Source organism: Chrysemys picta, chromosome 12 (assembly GCF_011386835.1).
Source record: "Chrysemys picta bellii isolate R12L10 chromosome 12, ASM1138683v2, whole genome shotgun sequence".
Classification (NCBI taxonomy): domain Eukaryota; kingdom Metazoa; phylum Chordata; order Testudines; family Emydidae; genus Chrysemys; species Chrysemys picta.
In genome coordinates, this window is record NC_088802.1 from 586,665 (window position 1) to 596,914 (window position 10,250).

General features: G+C 63.7%; 1 protein-coding gene across 1 annotated transcript in view; it reads left to right on the forward strand.

The window, feature by feature from the left end:
* LOC112061590 (collagen alpha-2(XI) chain-like) overlaps window positions 1–8,594 on the forward strand; it is a 42,110-nt gene extending 33,516 nt beyond the window's left edge. The window contains exons 51-55 of the mRNA XM_065563956.1: window positions 1,178–1,448; window positions 2,778–2,890; window positions 3,431–3,499; window positions 4,338–4,571; window positions 6,860–8,594. Of these exons, the coding sequence (XP_065420028.1) occupies window positions 1,178–1,448; window positions 2,778–2,890; window positions 3,431–3,499; window positions 4,338–4,571; window positions 6,860–7,006 (834 nt within the window). The 3' untranslated portion in view covers window positions 7,007–8,594. The remainder of the gene's footprint in view (window positions 1–1,177; window positions 1,449–2,777; window positions 2,891–3,430; window positions 3,500–4,337; window positions 4,572–6,859) is intronic.
* The last annotated feature ends 1,656 nt before the right edge of the window (window positions 8,595–10,250 follow it).

A 10,250-nucleotide genomic window follows, 5' to 3' on the forward strand; every position in this document is an offset into this window, starting at 1 on the left:
CTCCCTGCCCCCTTGCCCTGCCCCCTGCCCCTCCCACTGCTCCCCCCATCTCTCACTCACAGCGTCGTCCCCCTTCCTGGCTCGGTTACTTACCCTGCTGTCGGCCCCGCCCTGCCCCCTTCCCTCCCTGCCCCCTCGCCCTGCCCTGCCCCCTTGCCCTGCCCCCTGCCCCTCCCACTGCTCCCCGCATCCCTCACTCACAGCATCGTCCCCCTTCCTGGCTCGGTTACTTACCCTGCTGTCTGCTCCGCCCTGCCCCCTTCCCTCCCTGCCCCCTTGCCCTGCCCTGCCCCCTTCCCTGCCCCCTGCCCCTCCCACTGCTGCCCCCTGCCCCTCCCACTGCTCCCCGCATCCCTCACTCACAGCATCGTCCCCCTTCCTGGCTCGGTTACTTACCCTGCTGTCTGCTCCGCCCTGCCCCCTTCCCTCCCTGCCCCCTCGCCCTGCCCTGTCCCCTTCCCTCCCTGCCCCCTCGCCCTGCCCCTCCCACTGCTCCCCCCATCCCTCACTCACAGCATCGTCCCCCTTCCTGGCTCGGTTACTTACCCTGCTGTCGGCCCCGCCCTGCCCCCTTCCCTCCCTGCCCCCTTGCCCTGCCCCCTGCCCCTCCCACTGCTCCCCCCATCTCTCACTCACAGCGTCGTCCCCCTTCCTGGCTCCGTTACTTACCCTGCTGTCTGCCCTGCCCTGTCCCCTTCCCTCCCTGCCCCTTTGCCCCGCCCTGCTCCTTCCTTCCCTGCCCCCTGCCCATCCCACTGCTCCCCCCATCTCTCACTCACAGCGTCGTCCCCCTTCCTGGCTCAGTTACTTACCCTGCTGTCGGCCCCGCCCTGCCCCCTTCCCTCCCTGCCCCCTCGCCCCTCCCTGCCCCCTGCCCCTCCCACTGCTCTCCCCATCCCTCACTCACAGCGTCGTCCCCCTTCCTGGCTCGGTTACTTACCCTGCTGTCTGCCCTGCCCTGCCCCCTTCCCTCCCTGCCCCCTTGCCCTGCCCTGCCCCCTTCCCTCCCTGCCCCTTTGCCCTGCCCTGCTCCTTCCCTCCCTGCCCCCTGCCCCACTCTTCCCCCTGACCCTTCCTTCCCTGCCCCACACTGTCCCTGCCATCCCCGTCCTGCCCCTGCCCACCCCCATCCCATCCCCCCAGCCCCTGCCCCACTGACGGTGCTGTGCCGGCGCAGGGCCCCCCCGGGGAGGTGATCCAGCCGCTGCCCATCCAACTGCCCAAGAAGAGCAAGCGGTCGATCGACGCCAGCCAGCTGGTGGGTGAGGACGGGGAGGGGATGGTGGCGGACGGGGCCCACGGCCACGCGGGCGGCATGGACGAGATCTTCGGCTCCCTCAACACCCTCAAGCGGGAGATCGAGCAGATGAAGCACCCGATGGGCACCCAGGACAACCCGGCCCGCACCTGCCAGGACCTGCGGCTCTGCCACCCCGACCTGCCCGACGGTGAGCGCCGGGCCGGGCTCGCTGGGAGACGGGGCAGCGCTAGGGGCTGTGCTGCAGGGAGCGGGTTGGGGGGCAGCAGGGGGCTCTCCCCGGGCAGTCAGGGCTCCCCATGGCCCCAGGGCGGCACTAGGGGCTGTACTGCAGGGAGCGGGGCGGGGGGCAGCAGGGGGCTCTACCCGGGCAGTCAGGGCTCCCCATGGCCCCAGGGCGGCGCTAGGGGCTGTACTGCAGGGGGCGGGGTGGGGGGAAGCAGGGGGCTCTCCCCGGGCAGTCAGGGCTCCCCATGGCCCCAGGGCGGCGCTAGGGGCTGTGCTGCAGGGGGCGGGGCGGGGGGCAGCAGGGGGCTCTCCCCGGGTAGTCAGGGCTCCCCATAGCCCCAGGGCGGCGCTAGGGGCTGTGCTGCAGGGAGCGGGGTGGGGGCAGCAGGGGGCTCTCCCTGGGCAGTCAGGGCTCCCCATGGCCCCAGGGCGGCGCTAGGGGCTGTACTGCAGGGGGCGGGGGTGGGGGGCAGCAGGGGGTTCTCCCCGGGCAGTCAGGGCTCCCCATGGCCCCAGGGCGGCACTAGGGGCTGTGCTGCAGGGAGTGGGGCGGGGGGCAGCAGGGGGCTCTCCCCGGGTAGTCAGGGCTCCCCATAGCCCCAGGGCGGCGCTAGGGGCTGGGCTGCAGGGGCGGGTGGGGGGCAGCAGGGGGCGCTGTCCCCGGGCAGTCAGGGCTCCCCATGGCCCCAGGGCGGCGCTAGGGGCTGTACTGCAGGGGGCGGGGCGGGGGGCAGCAGGGGGCTCTCCCCGGGCAGTCAGGGCTCCCCATGGCCCCAGGGCGGCGCTAGGGGCTGTGCTGCAGGGGGCGGGGGGGGCAGCAGGGGTCTCTCCCCGGGCAGTCAGGGCTCCCCATGGCCCCAGGGCGGCGCTAGGGGCTGTACTGCAGGGAGCGGGGCGGGGGGCAGCAGGGGGCTCTCCCCGGGCAGTCAGGGCTCCCCATGGCCCCAGGGCGGCGCTAGGGGCTGGGCTGCAGGGGCGGGTGGGGGGCAGCAGGGGGCTCTGCCTGGGCAGTCAGGGCTCCCCATGGCCCCAGGGCGGCGCTAGGGGCTGTGCTGCAGGGGGTGGGGCGGGGGCAGCAGGGGGCTCTCCCTGGGCAGTCAGGGCTCCCCATGGCCCCAGGGCAGCGCTAGGGGCTGTGCTGCAGGGGGCGGGGCGGGGGCAGCAGGGGGCTCTCCCCGGGCAGTCGGGGATGTCCCTGGGCGGCGCTAGGGGGCCGTGCTGCTGGGGTGGCTCGGGGGGGGGGGGAGGGAACGAAGAGGATTCTTTGTGCACTGACACCCCCCCCCCCCAGGCGAGTACTGGATCGACCCCAACGAGGGCTGCTCCCGGGACTCCTTCAAGGTGCACTGCGACTTCACGGCTGGCGGGGAGACCTGCCTCTTCCCCACCAAAGAGACTCAGGAGGTGAGTGTGATGGGAGGGTGGGGGGCTGGGAGCCAGGACTCCTGGGTTCTCTCCCCAGCTCTGGGAGGGGAGTGGGGGCTGCTGGGTTAGAGCAGCGGGGCTGGGAGCCAGGACTCCTGGGTTCTAGCACGGCTCTGGGAGGGGAGTGGGATCTGGTGGGTTAGAGTGGGGGGGCGGGGAGCTGGCAGCCAGGACTCCTGGGTTCTATCACGGCTCTGGGAGGGGAGTGGGATCTGGTGGGTTAGAGTGGGGGGGCGGGGAGCTGGCAGCCAGGACTCCTGGGTTCTCTCCCCAGCTCTGGGAGGGGAGGGGGGACTGGTGGTTTAGAGCAGGGGGGGCTGGGGGCCAGGACTCCTGGGTTCTCTCCTGTTCTAACAGCCCCAAGCCGCCGCTGTCTGGGTTTGGCACTAGAGCAGCTGTGGTGGCTGAAGGGAGGACTTAGCCCCAGCCTCGCCCCCGGCTCCCAGCCAGGCTCAGCGCACGTGGGGCACCCCCAGGTGCAGCCCCCCTGAGCCCGTCTCTCTGGGTCTCCCCCGCCAGGTCCAGATGTCTGCGTGGCAGGAGGAGAAGCCCCCGCGCTGGTTCAGCCAGTTCCGGGAAGGCAGCAAGGTGAGAGCCGGGCCGGGCGGCCGGTGGGGGTGTCCTGGGCTCGGTGACACCGCCAGGTCACCCCAACAGCCGGCCTGGTCCCGGGGATCCTGCACCCCGATAATACAGCTCGCGCCCCCCATACACGGCCCTGGCCCCTCTGAATGAGCCGCAGGGACAGGCCCCGCCTGCGCGTGTGTGTGTGTGTGTGTCTGTGCGCAGATATCTCCTGTACCCCCGGCTCCAACACTGACCCCCCGCTGACACCTGGGGTCTGCAGGGGGGTCTCCAGTGACCGCACCCCCCCTCCAGCTAACGTCCGTCCATCCAGCCTTCAAACTCCTCTGTCATTCACCCCCCTGGAAACCCCCTCCGTGCCCAGCCCCGAGGGTGTATCTCCCCAGTCCTAGATCCTCATCCCCCACATCCCCCCAGACTCTCCTCGATCTGATCCACCCATCCGCCCGGCCTGGAATCTACCATCCCTAGATCCGCTTGGAGTCTTGTCTGCCCGGCTAGTCGCCTGGTTAATGTCTGTCCAGCCCTGAGTCCCTCTGTCTGCGGCGTGGCAGATCCACACCAGAGAAACCCGCCTGTGCCTCTGTCCATCCCCTGTCCTTGGAGCTGTTCATCCGTCTGTCCTCGGCTCCGTCCATCCCCCGTCCTTGGAGCTGTCCATCCCCCGTCCTCAGCTCTGTCCATCTCTCTCCCCGCCTCTGGCGCCCCTCACCACAGAGCACAGACTCTGATCCCCACTGAGTGCCCCCTGGGCAGGGGGTCCCCATGCCTTGCCCTGAGCGGGGAGTGTGGCGGGGTGGCCGCCACGTGCGTCTCCCCCTAACGTGTCCCTGCCCCCCAGTTCTCGTACATGGACGCGGACGGGCGCCCGGTGGGCGCGGTGCAGCTCACCTTCCTGCGGCTGCTCAGCGTGGCCGCCCGGCAGAACTTCACCTACCACTGCCAGCGCTCGGTGGCCTGGCGCAGCGCCGCCTCCGGGGGCCACCAGCGCGCCCTCCGCCTCCGGGGCGCCAACGAGGAGGACATGAGCTACGACAACAGCCCCTACATCACGGCCCTCACCGACGGCTGCGCGGTGAGCGGGGCCCGGGGCGGGGAGCCGGGGGAGGGGCAGGCTGGGATCGGGGGGTGCGAAGAGAGACGGGAGCACGTGGAGGTCTGGGAGGGACAGATACACTGGGATGGAGGCACTGGGAGGGAGGGATGTGTGACATTGCAACCCATAATGCGTTATAGAAATATGCTTATGAATGTAAATGTGACATAACTGGGATATATTTTATGCTACATAGGCCATGTCACATCTCTTTGCACAGGTTACGTTCTACTGACTGTTTTCATCCTATTCATATGCATGTATCATTTTTATATCGGAAGTTATGAGCGTTGGCTCTGTGCTTCTATTTCAAGTGTTTACTGTAGGAAGCACCTAAGGCAGATTTGAGCAACATAGTGTGAGGGGTTATTCAAGTAAGTGGAAGCACTTGGCAAACAGTGGATCTTGACAGACGCCAGTCCACATCCGAGCCTTCCTGGGAACAGTCCTGTAGAGAACAGAGTCATGCAGGGACATGTGACTCCAAAACTCCATCTTGTCGAGGGGATTCTACACAGGGGAGGGAGGGGTTTAGACCCACAAGGAGACACTATACAAACCCCTGGGAGACCCCTCCATTTTTTCTTCAGCTGGCTCAAGAGAGACCCTCTGCACACCCCAGGATACCTGACAGAAACTGGAACAAAGGACAGTAACGACCACAACCCGTCACAGTGGCGTCACGAACAGGATCCGAACCTGTGCGGGGAAACCCCATTGGATTTCGAACACTGTGACTGGATGGATCACAGAAGCCCCCTTGGGAACTGCCACCTGATGTGCTGAGACTACCCCGAGCCTGTTTCCCTTGGCAGCTTGGGACTTCAGTGCCCTGCCTGGTTGGAGCCAGACATGCCAGCCTGGTACAAACCCAGACCCAGGTCTGAACCACGTCCCCCAAAAGCTGCAGGCTGAACTGAAAACAGCTTAAGAAGTGTTTCTGTCTCCAGCACTCAGACCACTCCCAATGGGGTCAAAACCCCAAATAAATCTGTTTTACTCTGTATAAAGCTTATACAGGGTAAACTCGTAAATTGCTCGCCCTCTATAACACTGATAGAGATATGCACAGCTGTTTGCCCCCCACCCCGTATAAATACGTACTCTGGGTTAATTAATAAGTAAAAAGTGATTTTATTAAATACAAAAAGTAGGATTTAAGTGGTTCCAAGTAGTAACAGGCAGAACAAAGTGAATTACCAAGCAAAATAAAACAAAACACGCAAGTCTAAGCCTAATACAGTAAGAAAGTGATTACAGATAAAATCTCACCCTCAGAGAGATTCCAATAAGCTTCTTTCACAGACTGGACGCCTTCCTAGTCTGCGACCATCCTTTCCTCCGGTGCAGCCCTTATTCCAGCTCAGGTGGTAACTAGGGGATTTCTCATGAACGCAGCCCCCTTTGTTCTGTTCCACCCCCTTATATAGCTTTGGCACAAGGCGGGAACCCTTTGTCCCTCTCTGGGTCCCCACCCCCCCTTCTCAATGGAAAGACACCAGGTTAAAGATGGATTCCAGTTCAGGTCACATGGTCACATGTCGCTGTAAGACCTCATTGCCCACTTGCCAGCACACACGTATACAGGAAGACTCACAGGTAAAACACAGCCATCTGCAGACAATGGTCCTGGTTAATGGGAGCCATCAAAATTCCAAACCCCCATGAATGGCCCCCACTTTGCATAACTACAATAGGCCTCAGAGTTATAGTTCATATTTCTAGTTTCAGATACAAGAGTGATACATTCATACGAATGGGATGACCGCACTCAGTAGATTATGAGCTTTGTAATCAAACCTTACAAGAGACCTTTTGCATGAAGCATGTCCCAGTTACATTATATTCACACTCATTAGCATATTTTCATAAAATCATATAGAGTGCAATGTCACAGGATGGATACCCGGGGATGGGTGAATAGACAGTTGCAGGATTGAGGAGAGTGGATGGATGGATGGAGGGAGGCTGGATGGACGGGGGATGGGCAGGGTGGATGGATGGATGGATGGCTACACTAGGAGGGAGGCGGGATGGACGGGGGATGGGGAGGGAGGGATGGATGGATGGATGAGGAGATGGATGGATGGATGGATGGATGGATACACTAGGAGGGAGGCTGGATGACCAGACAGTTGGCAGGAACAGAGGGCAAAGCCCGGGTCGCCGCGGCGAGACAGGCCCCCCCCGGGGGAGCCCGTGGCAGGAACAGCCCTTGGAGCCGCTGACCCCACGGCTTGACCCTCCCCCCATCCCTCCCCCTGCAGCTGCGGAAGGGCCCGGACAGGACGGTGCTGGAGGTGAACACGCCCCGCGTGGAGCAGCTCCCCTTGCTGGATGCGCACTTCACGGACTTTGGGGAGCCCAACCAGAAGTTTGGGTTTGAGGTGGGACCCGTCTGTTTCCTGGGCTAGGACCAAATCCCCATGAGCCCTGCCCTGATCCCTGAGGGAACGTCCCAGCCTGGCCCAGGCCCCACCATCCCCCGAGCAGCGAAGCTACGGGACCTACCGGCCACCTGAGGGACGGACACGCCACGACCACCCACAGCCACCGAGACTGACGCACCCGGCGCCGTCTCCCGCTGGGACCAAGGACTGGAGAGAGACATCGAAGAGACATCACCGCTTAGAGCCCACCTGTATTTTAACGTGTAGAGAGAGGACAATTACACCCACGTGCTGGCTGGATCCCTCGGAGCCCCACAATCCTCCAGCCAGAGCTCCCAGAATGCCCCAGCAACATCCCTCAGAGCCTGTGGGCCATATTTCCCAGAATGTCTCAGGGCACACCCTGCATAGCTCCCAGAGCCCCTCAGCTCTAACCCCAGACTGGAACCAACCCGAAACGATGGAACCGGTACCCCGATTTCCCCTCTCACGGGGGAGCAAAGCCATTAATGTCTAATGAACATCATGAGCAAACCAGAGTTAATTAACGTCAGCAGGGCGGCTGGCTCCCCTGTGCCAGGCAGCACTGTGGACTGAGGACCTGGGTTAACACCAGTGGGCTCCCGTCCCCCCTCCCCACAGTGCTGACACCTGTCACAGTGACAACGACCCTCATGCTTCAGGGCAGGTGCCAGCCTGCAGGGATGGGGTCAGGAGGAAACTTCCTCCTCACTGAGGGCTCATTTAATTTCTGGTTTAGTCACCTCCTGCAGGGTTCCTGCCCTTTCCACCCAGAGCAGCCACAGGTGCGAGGCCAGGCTAGATGGGCCCACTGGTCCGGTCCAAGCTGGGATTCCTCCGCTTCATTCATTCCTATCAACGGGCTCCAGTCCCCCTCCCCCAGGGCACTAATTAATGTCAAAGGAAGAAGAAATGTTAATCTCAGTGGGGCTCTCCGCTCCCCTCCCCCACTATGGTAATTAGTATTGATTTGTGAGGCTACAACCCCTCCCCCACTGGACTAATTAATATCAGTGGGGTGCCCCCCCTTCCCCCTCGTACTAATTAGTGTTAATTAACATGGACAGGGCTCCATGGCCCTTCCCTGCCCTACCCCTGCTCTGTCCCTTCCCTGCCTATCAGTTAAAATAATGAATAAACCCTGTTAACATCTCCCCAGGGCTCAGATCCCTGCCCCCCCCCCCCCCCGGGCTGTTTGCAAGGGATTGTTGCTCTGGGTGTATTTTAAAAGCCTTCACCAACCTCCCCCCGTGGAAGCAGCCAAGGAGCGAAGAGAAGGACGCTGGTTTGATTGTTTTATTTTAAATTAATTCTATTATTTAAGGCGTGGAGACACACAGGGGTCTGGGCCCTGCCGTGGAGTTTGAATCCCAAACGAGCTCACGCGCTCCGGCGCGACGCTGCCCGTCCTGCAGCTGGGGGGCGGGAACCAATTCATTTTCTCGGGGCCGCCGGACACGTTTCACGGGGTGACTGTCTTGGCTTTTCGGGGTCTGACAGGCAGCGGGCACCCCCGGTGCTGAGCCGGCGGCCGGTGTAATGTTTGTAAGTAATTTTGGGAGTTGTGTTGTAATATATCAGCTAGAATTTTGCTGCTTTTGGGGGTTGTTATTCTTGGTGTCCCGCCCCCTCGGCTCCCCCCAACCCTCCTCCGGCCTCGCCCTGCTCGGGCGCTTTGCTCCACCCCGGGGCTTTTTCCGTTGCTCTGTTTTCCTTCACCCCCCATGAAAATACGGGCCAGGAACAAACCCACGTGCCAATCCATGGCCCCCTGCAAGGCCGGCCCATGGCCTGCACCAGCCGCTGGCAGCTGGATTTTATCCCCGAGCCCAGCCCCATTCACCGCCACCCGGTGCGTCATGCAGCCAGTTACATGGGGGCGAGTGCTTTGCACCCATTTTGTGCCAGTGAATCCGGTGCGGAGCTGGAACGCTGAGGCCGGTTCTGGTATGGTTACGATACATCCGGATTTTCCCAGACATGTCCAGCTTTTTGGTCCACAAATCCCCGTCCAGGAGGAATTTCCAAAAAGCTGGACATGTCCGGGAAAATAGGGAGGCATGGTAAGGGGACCGCCTCCTCCCCGGGCTCCAATTTTCCCGGCTCCCGCCACTCTCCACCATGGCGGGGGCCGAAGCAACTTCCCCAGCACAGCAGCAGCCGGGGGGCGGGAGGGAGGAGGAGGAATGCGGGGTGCTCAGGGGAGGGGGCGGAGTTGGGGCGGGGCCAGGTCCCGTGGAGTGTCCTCTTTTTGCAGTATTGCAATATGGTAACCCTAGGTTCTGGTCCCCCCGGGGCCGAGCGATGAGCCCCAAAGGACTGCTGGGCTGCGCGGGGGCTGGAGCTGACCTAGAGGGGCCGGAGGAGCTCGGCAGCCAGGGGCTCCCATCGCTCTGTAGCCAAGGGGGGTAAACGCCTGGCGGGGGGACGAGCTGCCGCAGTTATAGGCCAAGGCCCAAGAACCAGTGGGGGGACCCGGCCAGGAGCAGGCCGAGGCCGGCACGTAGCCCGTTTCCAGCCCCCAGCGGAGGGAGGGGCTGGCGCAGCCGCCCGCCGGCGCAGAGCGGGGCAGAGACGTTCCCGCGTGTGGAGCCGGAGCCAGACACGTCTGCGGCCGGGACGCGCCCGTCGGGGGCCTGGCGCAGGGATCCGGGAGACCCCGTCCCGCCCGGTGACAGGGACGCGTGGAAATGGCCACGGGAGGGTGAATCGGGCCCAGCTACTCAGCGCTGTAAATCAGCAACACCCCCCCCCCCCCCGACGGCAATGCTGGTTTCCCCCAGGGGAGGAGCTGCCCCAGAGGGATCCACCCTCAGCCTGGCCTCAGTCAGAGCCAGGCAGCTGCGGCAGGACCCTGGTAATCCCCTGGGGGGTGCAAGGGGGTGCAGGCTGGGGGGGGGCAGTGCCAGGTTTACAATAGCGCCAGTGGCCCCCTGGAGCCGGGCCCATGCACAGAAGGGGCCCCGGCCTGGTCTGCTTGCACTGCGCCCCGAGACCCCGCTGGCTCCCCCCGCCCACCACTTGCTCCTCTCGGCTCCTTTTCACCCCCTGGCCCCATCTGCTGGCTCCTCTCTGCCCCCTGGCCGGACCCCAGTGCACCTCTGGCTCCAGGCAGTCTCTGCCTCCCACCGCCTGTGGGACCCTCCCGTGTCCCCGGAGCTGAGCCGCCTGGGACTGGGGCAGAAGCCTGGCCGGTCTCAGCCAGTTAGGGGGGGATGGGACGGGGGCGGGGGGCGGCTTGGCTGGG